The 23,460-nt window shown below is 36.3% G+C and overlaps 1 protein-coding gene across 4 annotated transcripts in view; it reads left to right on the top strand.

Annotated features, from left to right (window-relative positions):
* Positions 1 to 23,460, top strand: part of CBFB (core-binding factor subunit beta) — a 55,895-nt gene that overhangs the window by 12,366 nt on the left and 20,069 nt on the right. For all 4 annotated transcript variants that reach the window (XM_054579345.1, XM_054579343.1, XM_054579342.1 and 1 more), the window contains exon 4: positions 19,348 to 19,464. In XM_054579345.1, the coding sequence (XP_054435320.1) occupies positions 19,348 to 19,464 (117 nt within the window). The remainder of the gene's footprint in view (positions 1 to 19,347; positions 19,465 to 23,460) is intronic.

Here is a 23,460-nt window from a genome sequence, read left to right as displayed (position 1 = left end):
ACTGAAAAAATTAATTTTTGAGGGCTGCTGTATCTTAGTTTTACTTCCCATTTTCTCATAATTTTTTTAAAAATCAGCATTACTGATGTATAATTTATATACAAAAAAAAATCCACCTATTTTAGGTGTACAATTCTGTGACAAATGCATACAGTCAGTGGTGTAACCACTGCCACAATCAAGATTCAGGGCATTTTCATAACTTAAAGTTACCTCATGCCCCTTTACAGTCAGTCCTCTCATCCCCTGGTCCAGGCAGCCACTGACCTGTTACTATAGTTTTATCTTTTCTAGGGAATCATACAGTATGTAATCTTTGTGTCTAGTTGTCACTTAACAACATACTTTTGAAATTCATGTTGTATGTATAATAGTTCATTGTGTTTTATTACTGAGTTTTTTACATTGTGTGGATATGTCATATTTTATTTATCTGTTTATCAGTTTAAGGCCATTTGGGTTGTTTCCCCTTTTTCGGCTCTTGTGAATAATGCTGCTTTGAATATTTACCCAAGTCTTTTATGTAGACATATGTTTTCCTTTCTTTTGGGTAGATACGTAGTACTCGAATTGCTGGACCATTTTGTGAATATAACTTTTTAAGAAACTACTAAACTGGTCCTGGCTGGTGTGGCTCCATTGAAACTTTGTCCCATATACTAAAAGGCTGGGAGTTTGATTCCCAGTCAGGGCACATACTTAGATTGCAGGTCGATCCCTGGTCAAGGCACATATGGAAAGTAGCGGTGTTTCTCTCTGTCAGTGGTGCTCTTTCTCTCTCTTTCTAAAATCAATAAATATATTTTAAAAATTTAAAAAAAAGCGGTCGGGGGGAGCATAAGGGGACTAAATGGTAATGGAAAAAATACAATAAAGATTAAATTAAAAAAAAAAAACCTGCTAAACTGTTCTTGAAGTGGCTGTACAATTTTGCATTCTCACTCCCAGTGTATGAGAATTCGTTACTTCACAATTTACTAACATTTTGCACTGCGAGTCTTTTTGATTTTAGCTATTTTAGTGAGTGTGTAGTGGTATCTTATTTTGGTTTTAATTTGCATCTCTGTAGTGTCTAATGATGTTGAGCATGTTTTATGTGCTCATTTGCCATTTGTGTATCTTTGATGATGTGTCTGTTCACACCCACTTTCCTGTATCAGGTTATTATTGAGATGTAAGAGTTTTATATATTCTAAATATAAGTTCTTTAGGAAATTCTTGCACCTGAAGTTTTATTGTGAGTTAGATTCATTTATTTTTTATAGCCCTGGCTGGTATGGCTCAGTAGATTGAGTGCCGGCCTGCGAACCAAAGGGTCATCAGTTTGATTCCCGGTCAGGGCACATGCCTGTGTTGCAGGCCAGATCGGGGGCAGAGGAGGGGGTGACGCTTGAGAGGCAAGCACACATTCGTGTTTCCCTCTCTTTCTCCCTCCTTTCCTCTCTCTCTAAAATTAAATAATCTTTTCTAAAAAATTTTTTTATTATTTTTGAGGCACATTTAAAGTAGAGGTAGCCTTTACTGTGTATCTGACACTGAAAAAAAATATCTTTTAAGAAAGTACTTTTTTAAAAAATGACTATAGAGAGAAAAAGAGAGGCATCCATTTGTTGTTCCACTTATTTTATATATTCATTGGTTGATTCTTGTGTGTGCCCTCCCTGGTGATTGAACCTGCAACCCTGGTGTATCACGATGGTGCTCTAACCAACTGAACTACCTGGCCAGGGCCAAAATTTGTATCTATCTGATTTTACTGTTATTAACCATGAAAGAACAGAAAAATTAGAAATAAATAGATACCTTTGTATAAGAAAGAAGCAACAAAATGATTATCAGTGTTAATCTTTAAGATAAGACATGGATGTACTTAGTGAGCACACATACAGTGTGCATCTATATAGGAATTCTTTGCAAATTTATCTGGGAAACAGGCATACTGTACAGGTAGCAATCATGAAAAATCTTTTTCTCATACAGAAAACATTGGATATTCTAGTAGAGGTATTGGGAGGACCAAAAAGGTTGAATAGATGGGACTCCCTTTTTTTTTTTCCCTAAAGATTTAATTTACTTATTTTTAGAGAGATGAAGGGAGAGAGAAAGTGAGAGAAACAGCGATGTGTGAGAGAGAAACATGAATCAGTTGCCTCTTGAACACCCCCATCTTGCCTGGGGACCTTGCCTGCAACCCAGGCATGTGCCCTTAACTGGGAATTGAACTGGCAACCTTTTGGTTCTCAGGCTGGTGCTCACTCTACTGAGCCATACCAGCCCGGGCTGGACTTACTTTTTCATTTTATACTTTCATTTCTTCATTTAAGAATTAGAATAATAGCAAATAGCTCTCTGTAGCACGGGCTGTGTGCCAGGCTCTATTTTAATTGATACATAAATCATATACACTGATACTTTTACGATCTCCATTTTATTGCTAAGAAAACATTTGTAAATTTTAGTGCTATTTGCTTGAACAGGAGATTTTATTTCTTTGATACTTAGTTTTCTACAAAGGACTAGAAACCACAAATTAGCAAACATGTCCTTCATGTTACAGACATGATAGGGAGTTTAATTATTGTTACCTTCTTTTATGAAAGTGTACAGTGTAAATAGTTGGAAATTATCATTAGCTTTTCACTTGAGGCTGGGCCTTGTCAAATTAATGTGTACGTAGGAACCAAGAAATTAATAGAACACTTAAATTGTGCATTTTGATGGTATAACTGTGCTTTTAGGACTCGGATGCTCTGCTGTACTGTATGTCCTAAGAAGAAAAGGGTTGAGTCTATGAATGGTTGGCAGGTTGTTTTGTGAGTGAAAACCTTTTTCTAACTATACAATCAATACTGAGCCCTCCTGTGCTTAAAAACTTCAGAAGCAAAGGGAGGTTAATCTTCAGATTAAAACAATAGGATAGCCTATAGTTTTCCATTAGGAAACATTTCCATTAGGAAAATTTAGATGTTTTTCAAACACAGTATTCTGCCCATATTAAATGATAATTTCCAGTAAGTGGCCTTACTTGCAGAATACAGTTTTAAATAGTAGCCTTTGGGGAGAACACTCTAAATTTTCTGCGGATATGTATAGCTTTTCAGCTCTGGCATACCATTCCTTTGCTATCCAGAACATTTCTAGGCCATTAAAAAAAATAGTAATAAAATTGCATTATGTAAAATTTACCCTCTTAGCCTTTTTAAAGTGTACAAATTCAGTGGGTTTTAATATATTCACAGTGTGCAACCTTCACCTCTGGCTAACACCAGAAAATTTTCAGAACTCTGGATTATTTATTTATTTATTTATTTAGTGGTTTTTAAAAAATATATATATATTTTTATTGATTATGCTATTACAGTTGTCCCGTTTTTTTCTCCTTTATTCCCCTCCATCTTGCACCACTCCACTCCCCAGCATGCCCCCCGACCCCTTAGTTCACATCAATGGGTTATACATATAAGTTCTTTGGCTTCTCCATTTCCTCTACTATTCTTAACCTCCTCCTGCCTATTTTATACCTTCTGTTTATGCTGCTTATTCCATGTATCTTTTCCTACATTCCTCCCCCTTCCTTCTGTTTTACTGTTCATAGTTTTTGATCTTCTTTTTCTTAGATAAGCCCCTTTAACATATATAATAAGGGCTTGGTGATGATGAACTCCTTTAATTTGACCTTATCCAGGAAGTACTTTATCTGCCCTTCCATTATAAATGATAGCTTTGCTGGATAAAGTAATCTTGGATGTAGGTCCTTGCTTTTCATGACTTTGAAGACTTCTTGCCAACCCCTTCTTGCCTCCAAGATTTCTTTTGAGAAATCAGCTGATAGTCTCATGGGAACTCCTTTGTAGGTAACTGTCTCCTTTTCTCTTGCTGCTTTTAGATTTTCTCCTTTAATCTTAGGTAATGTAATTATGATGTGCCTTGGTGTGTGCTTCCTTGGGTCCAACTTCTGTGGGACTCTGAGCTTCCTGGATCTCCTGGAAGTCTTACTTCCTTGACCAGATTGGGGTTCTCCTTCGTTATTTTTTCAAATAAGTTTTCAAATTCTTTCTCTTCCTCTTCTCCTTCTGGCACACCTGTGATTCAGATGTTGGATCATTTAAGTTGTCCCAGAGGTTCCAAAGCCTCTCCTCATTTTTTTGAAGTCTTGTTTCTACCTTCTGTTCTGGTTGAGTGTTTTCTGTTCCTTTTGCTCCCAATCGTTGATTTGAGTCCCGGTTTCCTTCCCTTTACTGTTGGTTCCCTGTATATTTTTCTTTATTTCACTTGGCATAGCCTTCACTTTTTCCTCCTTTTTTTTTTTTGCAACAATACTCAACCAATTCAGTGAGCATCCAGATTACCAGTGTTTTGAACTGTACATCTGATAGGTTGGCTATCTGCTCATCACTTAGTTCTGTTTTTGGAGCTTTGATCTGTTCTTTCATTTGGGCCATATTTCTTTGTCTCAGTGGCCTGTTACGTTGGAAGAGGTGGAGCCTTAGGTATTTGCTAGGGGAGGGTAACCCAGGCCTCTGCATTGTGATAATGTCTGGGGGAGGGGTCAGAGAGGGAACAGTGCCGCTTTCAGCTCTCAGCTGGCTTTCGATCACTTCCCTCACTACCCACAAGGAGATTGAGCCCTTCAGGTGCTGATTCCTGGGTGGGTGGGTTTGTGTATGGTTTAGGATCCCGTGGGTCTCTCCAGAAGACTCCTGTGAGGCTGGGAGTTTCTCCTGCCACTGCAACCCCCTGCAGATTTTTACAGCCAGAAGTTTTGAGGCTTTCTTTTCCTGCACTGAAACCCTGGATTGCACAGTCTGTCTTGCTCCCCAGCTGTTCCTCGGGTTTATCTGTTGGCAAATAACTGTGGGACTGCCCAGTCCGCCAGCCGCCACCTCACCCACCCCGTCCTTTGGCTGCCACCTTGCCCTGCGACCTCTCCATGGGGGCTGACCGTCTCCGCCCCTCCTACCGGTCTGGATGAATATTTCTTCTTTAGCTCCTTGGTTGTCAGACTTCATACTGTTCAATTTTCTGGCAGTTCTAGTTACTTTTTGTTTTTAAATTTGTTGTACTTCTTTTGGTTGTTTGAAGAGGGAAAGTGTATCTACCTATGCCTCCATCTTGTTAGGGAGTCTCTGGATCATTTTAAATACATTTTGACAATCTGCAAACAGGTTTTATGGTGATCACCATCACCAGGTGTTGTGCTAGATGATTTACATTATCGCTAATTTTCTTAACTCTATAAAATGAAGTCTGTATATAGTGAAGGCTTTAATTTTAGAACATATTTTGTGATAGCTTTATTTTACAGCTGAAGAGACTAAATAAATCTTCAGAAGGCATATAACCTGTTTCTTAGATAGCCCCAGGATGTCTTCTTTTCTTTTAACCTGAGTCTGTGTTCTTTGCAGTATAGTACATTGCTGCTAATAAATAATTATTAGGTAAGTTGCCATAAACTCCACATACCACCTTCCAAAACCCTATATTAAGTTATTTTGGCCCACCAAGTTATTCTTATCATTAAAATGAATAACCATTAATATTTTGATGTGGTCTTTTTAGACCTCATTTTGATGACTTTGCAACAGCCTTTAACTAAACTTCATCTTTTTCCTTTTGACCTTTTAACTTTACTTGAATTGATTTTCTAACTTGTAGTGCAATGCTTGCAATTATAATTGCTCTTCTGGAATACTACATGTAATGAACTCTTGTGTTATGTTAATAATTTGGTAAAGTTTGCTATAATATATTATTAAAAATTCTTAAAAGGTGACAGGAATGGATTATAATAAATGACATCTGCCACTTTTATTTCATGACTTTTTATCTTAAGAAATGAAGGATTTTATAACTTAATTTTGTATGCTTTTACTTGAAATTACACCTCCTGGGTCAGAACATTTCAGGACTCTTAAACTTGAATTGTTTTGAATCATAGCATGAAAATGGCAGAACTAGTAAGCTGTATTTTTTAGGGAGGGCATTTATATGATATATTCTAAAGTCATGTAAAGAGTTTACAATATCTGTTTTCTAGGTGCTGTAGATATAACCATGAAATTGACTATTCAGTCTGTATTCTTTAGGAAAATAACCTATTTTTACATACCCAGAAATATCTGGAAAACAGTAATGCAATTTATTAACAGAATGTGATTTAGGCGAATGTATAGGGTCAGGAGTTCTGGGTACTAGCTTCTATTTCTTAGTTGCTGTGTGATCTTCCCTGTAAGTGAATTGTTTAATCTCTCTTTTAATTTCTTTCTTTAAAATTTTTCTTATTGGATGGTTGTAAAGGTCACATAGGACTTGGGAAAGTATTGAAAACTGGTAAAACAATTTATATAAACTTAGGTGGTAATGCTAGTTAAACCTGAGGGAAAAAGTATTAGGAAGAGCGAGTTAAGAAATGAAGAGAGCTGTGTGGAGTTGTTTTGGGGAGGGATAGGGATGTCTTTAAGCAAAGTGAGTTCAAAGTGGAGTTTTGTAGTTGCAGAGCAGAGAGTCCAGAAATAGCATTTGAGGTCTTAGCAGTGTTCAAGTTTATAGTGGTTTGTGATGCGTAGGTTAACGTAACATTCCTGTTTTTGTACAGCGAGAAAGGCAGCAGGTATTTTAAGTATACCTCCATGAAGAAAAATGCTATGTAAGAATATAAATCATGTTGCATATTACAGTATTTTAGAATAGACTAAAAATGTTTTCTTCTTAGAGCCATGTATATCTCAAGAGTGTGAACAGATGGCTTTTCCAGACAGCGGGTCATCATTGTTTCTGTGTGTATCATTCTTCTGAAAAATGATGTTCAGTGAAATGATTGAATTTACAACACATGACATTAATTTTATGTGGGGCTGTACAATAAAACCAGTATAATGTTTCAGCATAATTTCTGTGTTTAAAATGTACTACAGTGTGATTTTTGTTAAGTCATTTACGGTACCCTATAAGATATCCTAGTATGTTCATTATTGAATTCACTTCCCCCTTAAATTCTAGTCACCTTTTCATTTGTTAAATGTGTCTTGCACATAAATAATAGATAAAAACATATGTATAGTTTTAGGAATAGTAATTAAAAAAATCTGGGTACCTGCTAAGATACAACATTTCTACTGTGTTCGAACTATGATTCTAATATGGTAGCTACTAGACATATGTGACACTAGTCTGAATTGATGTGCTGTATGTGAAAAAAGTACACATCAGATTTTGAAAACTGAGTACAAAAAATATGTATTCTACCTCAATTTTTATGCTGATCACATGTTGAAATAATATTTTAGATATATTTGGTTAAGTAATATTAATATAATTAATTTTACCTTTTTTTAAATTTTAGTTTTTTAATTATGGCTGCTAGATGATTTACATTTTACACATGTGACTTTCATTTGTGCTTCACATTATATTTCTGTTGGACAATGATGCCTTAGAAAACTCCACAGTCCTATTCTTCACTATACCCACACACCACTATGCTATTCATTATTTATTTTCTTGCTTTTCTTTATTTTTTTGTTTTCTATGCATATATCTCTAAACCATGCATTGTTTAGTTTTGAGAAACTGAATACGACAAGCACAAACTTCACAGCAGGGTAAATAAAGGACTGCAATGTCATTTTAACGTGAAAGCTCCTAGAAGATAAACTGAACAGAATCTCAGTCAAGTCTGGATTCAGCTTCCCTGCAAATTCTTAAGAGCTCTTCAGGGGAGGTTTGTGATCTGAGTCATGAGTGGGTTGTGGAAAAAACTGGGGCTCACACAGGAGTTGGGGTATCTGGCACAGTGTGAACCAGTGTTCACAATATGCTGGAGACCTGGAGGAAATAATGGTCAGAGGGAGTGGACCGCTCTGTATTTTCTGATTCTAGGCTCACCTTAACCTACTTTTCACAGGAATTTCTCCATAACTCTTTTCATGTTGTTAAAACTTAAACTCTATACCCATTAAGCCATAATCCCCTATTCCCCTAATTCCCCCAATCCCTGACAACCACCATTCTTTCTGTCTAGAATAAGTACCTCATCCAAGTAGAATCATACAATTTGTCTTTATGACTGGCTTATTTCATTTAGCATAATGTCCTCAATGTAGCATATTGCAGAATTTTCTTTAAGGAAGGCTGAATAATTATAATCTGTTGTATGTGTATGCCACATTTTGCTTATCTACTCATCTGTCAGTGGACACTTGGGTTGTTTCCATGTTTCAGCTATTGCAAATAATGCTGCTATCAAATGGGTGTACAAATATGTCTTTGAGACCCTGCCTTCATTTCTTTTGGGTATATACCCAGAAATGGATCATATGGTAACTATTTTCAAATTTTTGAGTAACTGCCATTCTATTTTCTACAGTAGCTGTACTCTTCTATATTCCCACCAGCAATGCATAAGGGTTCTAAATTTCTCCTTTTGGGGAGGAGTTGTAATTTTTCATCCTCACTAACACTTGCTGTTTCTGTTTCTTTGGAGTAGCCATCCTAATAGTTCGCATTTTGTATTTCCCTAATGATTAGTAATAAGCATCTTTTTTTTTTTTTTTTTTTTAATCCTCACCTGAGGATATGCTTACTGATTTTTACAGAGGGGGGAAGGGGAGGATAGATCAGATCCCTCTGATGTACGTGCCCCGACTGGGGACCAAATCCACAACCTTTGCATGTGTCCTAACCAGGAATCGAACCTGGGACCTTTTGGTTTATGCTTCAGCCAACTGTGTCACACCAGCCAGGGTGTAATAAGCGTCTTTTCATGGGCTTATTGGCTGTTTATATATCTTTGGAGAAATGTCTATGCAAGTGCTTTGCTCATTTTTTAAGTTTCGTTTTTTGTTGTTGAGTTTAAGAAATTCTCTTTATTAGTTTTGGATATTAATCCCTTAATGGGTATGTGATTTGCAAATATTTTCTCCCACTCTGTGGGTTGCCTTTGTACTCCGTTACTAGTGTCTTGATGCATAAAAGTTTTAAAATTTAATAAAGTCTAATTTTTAAAGTTTTACTTGTGTATTTGATATCAACAAGATATCATTGTCACGTCTAATATCATGAAGCATTTACCCCATGTTTGCTTCTAAAAGTTTTATAGTCTTAGGTCTTTGATTCATTTTGAGTTAATTTTTTAACATGATGTTAGATAAAAGTCTTTTATTCTTTTGCATGTGTGTATCTGTTTTCCCACTACCAGTTGTTGAAACGACTTTTTTCCATTGAATGGTCTTCATACCTTTGTTTGGCAAAAGTCATTTGACCATGTATGTGAGGGTTTATTTCTGGGCTTTCTATTCTGTTCCATTGGTCTTCATGTTGTTTTTATTATGATAATACTACACTGTTTTGATTATGTAGCTTTGTAGTAAGTTTTTTTTACCATAAATTTCCCCACAAGAGGAATTTTATTAATAGTAACGCTAGTTTACTTCCCTCTCAAGAACCAACTGCAACCTCATGAAGCAGACGTATCCTAAAGATATTATCATCACATAGTAAAACAAAATATGAAGCTTAGAGCTGGATCACTTGGACCAGAGTTTCTCTTTTTATCTCCTCCTAGTTCAAAATGCTTGCATCTCTTAATAACTAGCATTCTTTTAGGATCTACAGTTGAGCTCAATGCATTCAAGCCTCAGCATAATCTTCTTTGTAGTTTTAGCCCTTTTGTGGAAAATTGACTTAGTTTGCCCACATAGCAACTCTGCTTCCTATCATAATGCCGCTTTTCCTGCACATACAGAGAATCCTTGTCCTTGTATTTTGTTACTTTGTGGGGTTGGTGCTAACCACATATCTTACAGTCTGGCAGGCTTAGGAATGTTTACCATGTTCACAAAGAGTTCTATCAAAATGGAAAGCCTAAGAAATTTTGAAATCAGAAGTGTGAGTCCTCAAGTTTTCAAGATTGTTTTGGCTATTCAAGGTCCCTTGAAATTCCATATGAATTTTAGGATGGGTTTTTTTCTGTTTGGTTAGCACATCCATTTATTGAGTAGGCATGTACATGTAGATACACACATAATCTATTAAGTTCTGGGGACATTCCATATTTGCATTATGATTTTTGAACAGTAGGAAGTAGATTGGTGAGTTAATTATATTAAATCGCTATAGAAGAAGCAGTTTTTCACACTTTCATGCAACCCAGTTGTGATTCAGAGGCAAATGTGATTGAATGGCTGACTATCGTGATTATCCAACAGGCGAGCAGCTGACTGTGCATTTATGAGCAGGGAGGGGCATGTAGTTAAAGGAGAATGAATCAGAACCAAGTATCTTCTAATAGGATCTGTTAGGTAGACTACAGAAGTAACAACTAAAAGTCAGGACACATTCTTTCTTAATGGAATATCTTGTTTTCCTTGGTACCCATGACCATCTCAGTATCACTGCTTGTCTGCTAGTTTATTGGTGGGAATAACTGTTCTTTGTCCTGAAAATATGGTTTCTTTCCCTTGGAAAGAAGTTACTATATAAAACATCGGTGGGATTGTGTGTGTATAAGCAATCAGTGTTTCTGTATTAATCTATATGTTTCGTAAATTTTATGTACATTGACTTAATTTTTACTATCATCTATGAAAGAGGCATTATTTAGCCCTGATTTCATATGTGAGAAATCTGAGCCCTATTATCAAATTTAATAATTTGTATCAGACACACTGATAGAGCAACAGTTTAAACCCAGGTTTTATCTGATTCCAAAGCACATTTTGTTTTCACTCTTCCTGTGCTGTCTTAGAGTTAAGTATAAATAAGAAGGAATAATGATACTCTTCCTTTTTTTTTTTAAGTAATTGTAGTTGATTATTGTTTGTTTTTCTTTATTTTTTTATGGCAGTTATAGTCTACAAATTCATTGCAGACCTGAATTAGCAAATACTGAACAGTTACTTCCAGGGAAAGCACAGAATTAGGTTCCTGCAAGCATCTGGTCACAATATCTTCCTCAACCAGTCAATCAGTACTGTTTTAATGTGTGTTTCTGTTCAAAGACACCTTTTTTAATATATAGTGTTGATTCGCTAACATGAAGCAACAATAAGATGTTGGGCACTAGGTTATTTCCAATTTTTTGCCATTATTAAAGAGTGAACATCCTTGTAATAAAATACATTGTGTACATCTTTGATTAAATTTTAAGGTATATTCATAGACATGACATTGCTGGGTCAAAGGGAAATTCACACTTATTGTCAAAAATACCTTCCCAGAATTGTTATACTATTGTTATACAGTTTATACTCCTCTCACAATGTAGTAGAACCCGGTTTTGCTCCTCTTAGACATTATTAAATTCTTTTTATTTTTTAAATATTTTATTTTTAGAGAGAGGGAAATGGAGGGAGAAAGAAAGGGAGAGAAACATTGATGTGAGAGAGAAACTTCAATAGGTTGTCTCTTGCATGTGCCCCAACTGAGGACCGAACCTTTCAATCTCAGCATGTACCCTGACTGGGAATTAAACCTGCGACCTTTCCCTTTGCAGGATGATACCCAACCAACTGAGCCACACTGGGCAGGGCTTATTTTTTATTTTTATATTTGTTTAGTTATAGTTACTGTTATTTTGTTTTAATTTAATGTTTGATTGCTATTAATGAACAATTTTTTATCACTTTTGGCCATTTATATTTATTTTATTTCAAACTCATTTTTATTTCAGATGGTTAGCCAGTTTTCCCATCTTCACTAGTTAAATAAAATCCCCTTTTACCACTGATTTGAAGTGTTGCCTTTTTCATTTATTAAATACTGATATACTTGGTTTTAATTTTGGAATTTTTTGTTTATTCCGTTGTTTCTGACTGCCATAGCCCTACTACATATGTACTGATTGCATTATTATGTGATTTAATATCTGAAAGGGCAGAAAATTACTCTTTCCTAATATTTTCTTAGATGGTCTGATTCTTTTGTTTGAACTATAGACTTATTTCTAAGTAAGGATTACTTTGGGATAGATTTATGCAGTCTGACACTGGGGGGTCATCTGGGTTTGGATCACAAAGCAGTGAGCAAATGGATAAAAGAACTGTAGAAATAGTTAAAACAGGAGACCACTGTGATCTTAGGATAGTGAGACAAATGCTGCCTTTACTTTTAATATTTGTATGGTAAATTCTTGTAGTAAATGCAGCCTTAGGTGGTTTGAAGGGGTAGTCTGTAGGAAAACGAATGGCCAAAAAGAATACACCGCCTTGATATGGGCTGTCATTAGGTCCCATTATTGTGACTTGCCAGTGAAACATGTCATCACCAGCTAGACTTGCAGAACATTGTACTGACGGGTCATGGGCCAAATCACTAAGTTCCTTATCCGTCTGTTTTAGTGCCATAGTCTGTGCTTTGTGTCTGGCTCTTCATTATCTTAGTGTATGCTCAGAGGCCTAGGCAAAACTCTTGATTATCCTGGTGGCAGGGAAGGATTGTCTCTGTCTCACACTGGCTCTGCCAGACACAGGAATTGAAGGGCTGGGGCCTCCATCCCCAATTGGCAGTTAGTGCCGCCCGGGTCTACGGGGCTCACGCGCACAATGCAGCCACCTACTTTGGGATAAATTGGCATTTGTACTCTCATCATTCAAGAACATGACATCTCACTAGTTATTCAAATCTTTTTTTCTGTTTAAAAAATTAAGTATTTTTGTCTTAAGAGAGCCTACATGGTTTTTATTAAATTTATTCTTAGTAGTTGATATTTTATTGCTATTTTAAAATCTTTCATTTTATTTTCTAAGTAATTACTGTTGTACTATAAGAAAGTTGTTGGGTTCTGTGTATTGTCTTTATAACCAGCCACTTTATTGAGTTTATTAATTGGTTTTTTCGGTTGAATAGTTTGGATATTTCAGGTAGATACTCTTCAGACAATATACCCTAGTCATATCTATATGCAACTTTGTTAGAGCTGTAGTTTTTAAAAGAAGGTTGCAAAGCTGCTGGATTCAGCTTCTTACATTTTTACTATCAGTGGTACATTCCATTAACTTCAGGAATTCAGTTCTGCTTAAATACAATGGGTGAATTCAACTTTAATTTTTACAGTTCTTTTATGTACTCAACTCTTCCTCATTAAAGACTTTAAGTAATGTTGGAGTCTTTTTGGGTGGTAGGATATAAATCCTTTTTTAATTCATTATATATTCCCACTGCTCTTATAATGTCCTGTACAAAATGACAGGTAGTAAACATATGTTGAATGGGTGGATCTTTTCAAATTAAAATTATAGGTAAGATACAAGGGGAAAAACCTAAATTCCTCCTGTATTTTTTGCTCTCTATTAATCATTATTCAAATATTTACTGAGGGCCAAAGGGGTACTGACCATTCCCTCTTACTGTTTTCCCTGATACTTCAGTTTATAGACTAGAGTCACAAATGTTTAAGCTTTAACGGTTTGCTACAAAGAACAGAAATACTCTTTCCAATTGTAATGTTTTTCTTGAAGGTGAAGTGTCTGCTTTTCGTTTTGGCAATAGCTTTCACATTTGGTTTCTGTGTATATTGATTTTATGGCTAAGTACTGGTGTGGATGGGAGTCTTGTTTGCAAATCTACAATTATTCTGTTTTAATTATTTTGAAATTATCTTTAGAACCACTCAAAAAAGAGAATTCTTTCTACTGTCCCTTTGTACCTACAATTTCTTTTATCTGCCCAGCTACCTAGGAGCTAGAACACTGAACTTCTATAAATATGTAGTATTGTAGAAGAAAAGGCAGTTTTTCTGTAACTCTACTGCTTCAGTGATATGGAATTTAAAGCTTCAGAATGTGAACATTAAGTGATACCATGTCTAATCCGAATTGACTATAACATTGCAAATAATGATATTTAGAGCTTGAGTTGATTAAAAGTTGTGTAGTACTAACTTTTACCTTGTTTTTGAAAGACTGAGGCTATAGTCACTTAATTTCTGTGAAGTCTCAAACATTCTCTGATATTTTAGTTTTGGAAAGATAAGTCTTTTTGTTGTTTTTGTGTATAATTAGCTTAACCTATTTACTCATTTTAAAGGCTTTAATTTCATTTTGCATAAATATTTAATTGTTCTTAGGACAATGGGTTTAATCCCTACGTCATATTTTAATAAGTTTTCTTTTCATAGTTTGAAATAGGACATCATTATTTTCAGTGAAAAATGTCCCAGTGTTTAAATGACATTATTGAATTATATTACAAAATGCCAAATTGGCAAGAGACAGAATTTGTTTTTTTTTTTGTACTTTGAGGTTTGGTCCTCAAACCTCCTTCATGAATGCAGGAAAGTGGCAAACATTTACTTTTGAAAATCTACACATAAAATTGTATTTATCTGAATGTGAACATTTTAAATAAATCATGAGGATCATCTAAATACTATTTTGAAGTATGATTTTACACACTGCACTACGTTTGATGAAGAACTGTAACCATTTTCTGAATCCATTTAGGAATTTTCCAAAAAGGATCAATGGTTTTCTTTGTCATGAGAGAAATTTCCTAAAGAAGTAAGACTTCTGGTCAAGATGGAGGAATAGGTAGGCATACTTCACCTCTTTGCACAACCATAGAAAGAATTACAGCTAGATCTCAAAACAAGTTAACACCCATAACCATCAGAAAATCGAGCTGTATGGAAGTCTGACAACCAAGAATTTAAAGAAGCCACATTCATCCAGACAGGTAGGAGGGGCATTCATGGAGAGACATGGAGATGTGGCGGTGGCTGAACAGAAGATCCCACATTCACATGGTGGGTGACAATCAGGAGGGATACCTTGGGAGTGAGTGACCCCCATGCCAGACCACACAGCCCAGGGTTCCAGTGCCAGGAAAATAAATCCCTGTAATTTCTGGCTAAAAACCAATATGGGGGTTGGGACAGTGCAATAAACTGCTGGATTTTTGGAAAACTTGGCTTAAAGGGCCTGAAGGGACTTAAAACGTATGCAAACCCACCCACTCAGGGATTCACCACCAGGGCAACAGGTGGAATGGGGTGCCAGTCTCATATAGGCAGTGGGTGAAGTACCTGGAAACAGGGCAAGTGCTGGGCAGCCCCTCTCCAAGCCCTCCTCTCACACAGATCCACATAGCATAGAAGCTAGTTGCTCTGCTCTGGCAATTGACTAAGGCTCCGCCCCCCACAATTTATAGGTGGCTTTTCTACAATAGGCCGCCCTACTAAAACACAGAGGCTGCCAAATTGAGGAGATAAATGTGACCCAAATGAAAGAACAGAACAAAACACCAGAAAAAGAACTGAAAATGGAGATAACCAATCTATTAGATGCAGAGTTCAAAACACCAGTGAGCAGGATGCTCAAAGAACTTACTGAATACGGTAGCAACATAAAGGAAGAAATGAAGGTTACACTAAGTGAATAAAGAAAAATCTACAGGGAACCATCAATGGAGGGGAGGAAGCCAGGATTCAAATCAATGATTTGGAACATAAGGAAGAAATGAGCATTCCACCAGAACAGCAAGAAGAAAAAAGAATTTAAAAAAAATGAAGATAGTATAAGGAAGGGCCCTATGGGACATCACCAAACGTACCAACATCCAAGTTGCAGGGATGCCAGAAGGAGAAGAGGAAGAGCAAGAAATTGAAAACTTACTTGAAAAAATAATGAAAGAAAACCTCCCTAATTTGGCCAGGGAAATACACATACAAGTCCAGGAAGCAGAGAGTCCCAAACAAATTGGACCCAGAGAGGACCACACCAAGACACATAATTAAAATGCCAAAGGTTAAAGACAAAAAGAATCTTAAAAGCAGCAAGAGAAAAGCAGAGAGTTACCTACAAGGGAGTGACCATAAGGCTGTCAGCTGATTTCTCAAAAAACAAAAACAAAAACAAAAAAACTTTGCAGGCAAGAAGGGACTGGCAAGAAGTATTTGAAGTGATGAGAAGCAAGGACCTACAACCTATATTATTCTATTTAGCAAAGCTATCATTTAGAATGAAAGGGCAAATAAAGTGCTTCCCAGACAAGGTAAAGCTGAAGGAGTTCTTCACCACCAAGTGATTATTACAATAAATGTTAAAGGGACTTATGTAAGAAAAAGAAGATCCAAACTGTGAACATTGAAATGGCAACAAATTCACAACTATTAACACCTGAATCTAGAATAACTAAGCAAACAAGCAGAACAGGAGCAGAATCACAGATACGGAGATCATTTGGAAGGTTATCAGTGGGGAGGGGAAAGGAAGAGAATGGGGGGAAAGGTGCAGAGACTAAGAAGTGTAGTTACACTTCTTGTGTTCCTTAAATGTAGGTACAAAATAGATTGGGGGTGGTGCGGGGGAGGACGGTGTTAAGAACAGTGTCGGAAATGGAGAAGCCAAAGAACTTATATGCATGACTTATGGACATGAACTACGGGGTGGGGGGGGATTTATGGAGTGTACTGGGTAGAAGGGAGCAATAGGGGAAAAATTGGGACAACTGTAATAGCATAATGAATAAAATACATTTTTTAAAAGAGGAAGTAATGGCTTTTTTGCTCAGAGGAGGCTTAGGTGCAACTTTCTTCTGTTGTCCCAAATCTGGGTACATCTGACACCGGCTGCCTCCACCATGCTGCTGAAGCTTGATCCCAATGAGATCAAAGTTGTGTACCTGAGGTGCATTGGTGGGGAAGTCAGTGCCACATCTGCTCTGGCCCCCAAGATCATTCCCCTGGGCCTATCTCTGAAAAAGGTTGGTGATGCTATCACCAAAGTAACTGGTGTTTAGAAGGGTCCAAGGATTACAGTGAAACTGACCATCCAGGGCTGGCCCAGATCATACCGTCTGCCTCTGCCCTGATCATCCAAGTCCCCAGAGAACCACTAAGAGACAAAAAGAAGGAAAAGACATTAAGAGCAGTGGAATACCACTTTTGGTGAGTTTGTCAACATTGCCCAACAGATGAGCACCAATCTTTAGCTAGAAACTCTTTGGAACCATTAAGGAGATCTTTGGGACTTCCAGTCCGTGGGCTGCCATGTTGATGGCTGCCACCCTTTTGACATCGTAGATGACATCAACAGTGGTGCAGTGGAATGCCCAGCTAGGTAAGAACTACATGGTAGCACTAGCTTTGGCAGCATGTATACCAAGAACTACAAAGGAAAATATTTCAATTAAAGATCATTTGATAACACCCCCCAAAAAAAGGTAATAAATGGGCTTTTAAAAAATTTAGTAATTTCTTAAGGAAAATATTTTTAGCTGTAGAAGTTAATATGAATAAGCTATACCTATGGAATCTTTATAAACTTACTGATGAATGTAGAGTGTGATCATGCAGTTGACCTTTCTCTGCCATTAGAGGAATTCTCTCTAAGATTAATATGAAAATTTAAAATAATGAGGCACATTGGTAGGTGAAATGTTATGCTCCTCACTGTGTTGTACTCGCCCCATCCCCCATTAGAAAGAGTAGATGTAATCTTGATTAGAAGATGTGGTAAGTCAAGTCATATTAATAGGCAGTATATGGAGGAGTACTTTTTTAAGGTTTTGTGAGGTGTCAGATATGAGTTCATAGTCACTTGTTTGACTTGGGTGGATGTCAGTGGAATTTTAATTTTACAGTGTGGAAGGGAATGAGCACTTATCAGAACAGGAGGAAATGTGTGGTTAAACGGTTTCAGCTATAACTGTAGACTATTTCCCTTGGTCCAAATGGGAGGAGAAATGGAACTTTATGTTTTTGGTTTGTTTTTAAATGTAAGTCGAAATCGGTTCAGCATGGTTGATTGGAGTCCTTAACAGGAAAAGTGGTTCTGTTTAGTATTGGAGAATGATATAAATAATGTATTTAAAGGGCATAAATCCCTATAGGTTTTATTTTACAGATGTTTAGTAACTTTTCTAGCATATTTATAATTATTAGTAGTCAATTATTTTTATTAAACCTCTCTAAAAACAGGAATATCCCAAGATTCTTTGTTGAAGAAACTGAGTAAAGGAAAAGTTAGTGTTTCTGGCTTTTTCCTCATGAGAAGCTGTCATACTGATTTTATATAATTATAGGTAATAATGCAAATTTTAGCTCACAGAAGCACTAATATTCACAGAAAATACATTTGTTATAGGTAGATAAAGAACCTTATTTATAAAGATGTATTTGGTAACCTGGAATTTTGAAAATTTGTTAAAGTCCTGTTTCCTCTGTAGGATTTTAAAAATCATGTTAAGGCAGTTAATGGTTTAAAAAAGATCTATGCTGGCTTTTGTTTAGAGGCCCATGTTAAATGAAGTAACAAAGACCTAAAGTAAAAATGTTTTTGTAATCTAAAATAAAGTTTTTTAAAGTAACTATTAAAATATTATAGTGTTAGGGTGGGGGAGATTGTAGGAACTGTACTAATAAGTTTTTTCTTAATATTTTTTACTGCATCACAGTAAAATTTTCACCTGAGGATTATAGCATTAGAACCTTTTCTTTCTTGATGGCTCCTTAATTGCTTTTGAGGATAAGTATAGTTTCAGGCAATATGAGAGTTAATTTGGTGATTGAAAATAAAAGTTCTCTGAATTTGGGAATCATACCTAAAGGGACTTTTTCTCTAGGGTTATCTGTTTACTTAAAAAGAATGGTGAATAAATAGATGTTATATCAGTTCAAGTTTTTTGCTTAGAAGCAGGAGAAATCAACTCTGGCAAACTTAAGTTTGAAAAAAAGTGGCATTACTTGACTTGGAGTGGTAAACACACAATACAATGTACAGATGCTATAGAATTACACACCTGAAACGTTATAGTTTTATTAACCAATGTCGCCCCAATAACTTCTATTATAAATAAATAAATAAATAAATAAATAAATAAATAAGGTGGCATTGCTTATCAGGAAGCTGTGAGGTTGCTTATAAAACTTAAGGGAAGTGTGTAAAAGAGCCTGGCCCTGGGTGGCTTTAGGGATCCAAATAGAGGGAAGTGGTGCATGCTTGCTCTTTTCAGGGGCTCGTGAATTCCAGCTGTTTTTCTATCTTTGTATCTTTCTACTCAAGATTCAAAAAGTGAGGTACCTGATTTTCCTAGCTTCAACTGGAAGAACAGTGATGTCTACTTCAAGTTATTACCCTACTGCAGGTTTTACAAAATCTGTAAAACTTCCTTTTAAAAATAACCTGGAAGAATTGTAACTAGAAATAAAATCCTGGTAAGCCAGATTAATTTAATTTATAGATTATGATCAGAGGCTATAGTATGTATACTTTCCTATAATTCTTAATTTTATAATCATTTTATTTTTTTATTTCCTAAGAAAACGACAGTTTTCATAAGTAACTTTGTCCTTTGTTTTTCATGTGTTTGATGGGTTATCATTGGTTTTCATCCTTCTTTTCTGTGTCTTAGGTGTATTTGAAGGCTCCCATGATTCTGAATGGAGTTTGTGTTATCTGGAAAGGCTGGATTGATCTCCAGAGACTGGATGGTATGGGCTGCCTGGAATTTGATGAGGAGCGAGCCCAGGTAGGGTGACTTTAGTCTTAAGAGTGTGGTCCCTTTATTTACCCCTAATCTTGCCTTTGCCTAGGAATCTATTTTACCCAGTCTTTAAGAGGAAGTATTAGAAAGCCTCATGTTCAAATAATATTGGGGAATTCTAAAAATGTCAAAACCCAAATTCTGGTCCTGGTTTCTGGTAAGGTTTTTTCCTCAGTGGTTCTAAATTTCATTTAATTACCCTGATCTGCTCAGTGGGCGACTTCAAAGTCCAGTATATGATTCTGTTTAATATTTGTTCTATATCTTTAGAACATTGAGGAGGAAAAAATAAACAGTTCAGAATAAATTGTAGGAGCAGCACTTCTGAAATGGGAGAGTGAGGAGCTTGGCAAACCCTCTCCCCAAAAAACAACAGTTAATCTGGACAAAATTGTAAAACAACAAAATGTAAGAAAAAAACCATTTACGGTCTCCGGACATTAACCAAAGGACGTAAATTGAGAGGCATTTATTCAGACAAAGCTGCTGGATTTCAGTAACAGCAGTAGTAGTCTGTCATTTTACTCAGGAGCTGCTCCCATTTTTTCCCTCAACTCTATGGTCCCTTGAGTTCTACCCTTGGCAGGCAGGGCAAGCCCTGAGGGCTGGCAGCTCTCTTCTGTTATCAGGGGGAGCTGACTTTGTTTAGAGCAGTGCTTGGAAAAATGCGTGCAGTAGAAGTCTCTGGCAAACAATCTAGGAAAGCTAATGTTTCAGGAAATAACAAAATGGCAGACTAGCCAGAAATTTATCAGAAAGATCTAGGGAAAGAGATTTATCAGGGAGATCACTTAAAGTGGGCCCTACTAAGATAGATCATACTTACCCTTCATGGTCTAGAAGGCTGTGTGCATATATACAAGGCCACACCTGTTCAGGAGAGAACAAAGAGGGCCTTTGCAAGATGCTCATTCCTGGCCGAATACTGGATAAACTGAGAAGCTCCCTGTACCTTGACAAGATTCCCCCAAGCTACACACAGATTCAGTGACAAAGGATGAAGCCTACTGACTGCAAGTGTTTAAGCAAAACTTTTGACCAGTCATTGGCCAACTAGGGGCAACTCTCAGAAAGCAAGGCTTTTTTAAAACAACAAAACAAAACAAAACAAAACAAAACAAAACAAAACAAAACTGAGCAGTGACAGCAGAGGCTGCACATTGCTGGGGAAACAGATTCTACACAATTAGTCCAGGCAAGTCACTAAACAAAAAACAGTGCTACAAGTTGAATTTATACTCAGGAAAATTTCAGATTGGGTTGACTTCTAAAACTGAAATATTTTATTACAATGATGGGTAAAAGTTTAGTTTAACCCACAGCATTTTCCATACTTAGAATTTTCCAAGCCTTGTTGCCACAGTCCATGAATTGAGCTTTATCACTATAATAGTTTTTATATATTTAAAAAATTTTAAAGCAGGGGATCCCAACCATCCAGTCAACAGTCAGCACTTCTCTGTAGCTTTCCCCATTCTAAAATCATATGTAAAACAGCAATGAATATAGAAATTAAGAGTAGGAGCTTCATAGTCATACAATTGTGAATCTTGGCTCCACCACTTATAGCCATGTGGTGTTCCTCCAAAACTCATACATTGAAACGCTGACCCTCAATTCACTATATTTGGAGAAATGGCCTTTATGGGGGTAATTAAGGTTAAATGAAGTCATAAGAGTAGGGCCCTCATGTGATAGGATTAGTGTCCTGATAAGAGATCTTACTAATTCTCTCTCTGCCACATAAGGACAAAAGTCTCTAACAGATACTGAGGTGCCAAGTAAGCTAAGACAAGAACAGACGATACAATTCCATTTTAAAAAATTAAATTGTGTAAACATTTTGGCTGAAGTATTTTCATAGATACTGTCTTTTTGCCTTTGCTCAGAGTACCTTTGACAAACATTGGCAAGGAAGTGGAACCATAGTTGGTGTGTTGGTTGGATATTTGGAAAACTAGCATTAAATACTAAAACCACGTACAGGGGTGGGCAGAAGTAGAAAGTAGGTTGACATTTGTAATACAAATGAATAATATAATAATTAATAAATAATACAAGAATAAACTGTTTTGCATGCTTATAACTCTAAACCCACTTTTGCCTACGCTGTATGTGTCCCTGTGATCTAGCAGTTCTACTCTAAGGCATGGTATGCAACAGGAATGATTACAAATATTCATCAAAAGCTATATACTAGGACATTTGTATAGTGGCATAATTAATAATAGCTAGTAACTGTAAACTGCCCAAATGCCCCTTAACAGAATGGATAAATTACATGTTCACACGAAGAAATAGAATGAGAATGAAAAACTACAGCTAGCATACCAATATGGATGAATCTCTCAGATATATTAAGTGTTCAAAAAGAAGCACATACTGTATGAATCTATTTACATAAATTTACACAAATGGGCAGAACTAACAATAGAAGTAAAGTTAGTTCTTTACTCCTTGTGAGAGGAGGCTAGTTACTGGAATGGAGCAGAAGCAGTCTTTTGAGATGCTGGTACTGCTCCGTTTTTTTATATGGAATCTAGTTATATGGAACATTCAGTTTGTGAAAATTCATCAAGCTACATTTTAGCACAGTGCTATCCAGTAGAATTCAAATGCAAGACATAATATATTTTAAAATTTTCTAAAAGCTACATTTAAAAAGAAAGAAACAATTGTAATCAATTTTCTGTTATTTAACCCAGTATATCTAAAATATGAATTTACAGTCAGTATAAAAATTTAGGGATATTTTACATTTTTTTGCTAATAAGTATTTGAAATCCACTTAGACTAGTGTATTTTCCACTTACAGATTCAGACTAGCCACATTTCAAGTATGCAGTAATCACATGTAACTGGTGGCTACCCTATTGGACAACATAGCCTTTCGTTGTGTATACTTTTTGTATGGACACTGTCATGTACTGCATAATGACAATTAAGTTAATGACGGACCGAATGTACGACAGTGGTCCTATACGATTATAATGGAGCTGAAAAATTCTATCACCTAATGTTGTTGTAGCCATCCTTAAACAGCATAGTACAACACATTACTCGTGTTTGTGTGATGCTGGTGTAAACAAACCTACTGCGCTGCTAATCATATAAAAGTATGGCATATACAATTATGTATAGTATATAATGCTTGATAACGGTAATAAATAGTTATGGGTTTATGTATTTACTATGTTACACTTTTTATGGTTACTTTAGAGTGTTTTTTCCTACTTATTAAAAAAGTTTGCTCTAAAACAATATCCCATGTTATGCAGCCATCAGCCTTATACATCTCATGGTTACAGCATCTCTTGATTACATCATTTTCTCTTGTACTTGATTTAATGCTGTGTTGTTTGTTCATCATGGCCCCTAAGCCTACAAAATCCACTGCTAATGTTACCAGTAAGAGGCCATGTCAAGTCATTGACCTGAAAATGAAATTAAAAGTGGTTAAGGTGGAACATCAGTGATAGTTATTGCTTGCCAATCAGGCATGTTTCATCTCACCATAGCTGTGATCTTGAAGAACAAAAACAAAGGGACAGAAGCTATTAAAGGATCTGCTTCATTGATGGCAATGGGACTAACAGAAATTTGAGAAGAGCCCTGGTCAGTGTGACCCAGTTGGTTGGGTATTGTACCCTAAACCAAAAGGTCGCGGGTTTGATTCCCATTCAGAGTGCGTGCAGAAGGCAGCCAATGAGTGTTTCTCTCTCACATCAGTGTTTCTCTTCCTCTCTCTCTCCCTCCCTTCCCCTCTGTCTGGAATCAATAAAAGGAAAAAAAAAATTAAATTTGAAAAGGGCCTACATCAGATGTGGAGAACCTTCTAATGACCTGGATTAAAGACCAGACATAGAAGCATATGCCTCTCAGCACCATGGTAATCACAACCAAAGCAAAAGGCTGCAATGTTAAAAAGACTGTACCTGACTACAATATTGAATTTACTGCTAGCTCTGATTGGCTTAAATG

Source organism: Pteronotus mesoamericanus, unplaced genomic scaffold, assembly GCF_021234165.1.
Source record: "Pteronotus mesoamericanus isolate MK-2021 breed Mesoamerican mustached bat unplaced genomic scaffold, CSHL_Meso_final contig_52, whole genome shotgun sequence".
NCBI classification, from domain to species: domain Eukaryota; kingdom Metazoa; phylum Chordata; class Mammalia; order Chiroptera; family Mormoopidae; genus Pteronotus; species Pteronotus mesoamericanus.
This window is presented reverse-complemented; position numbering and strand designations above follow the sequence as displayed.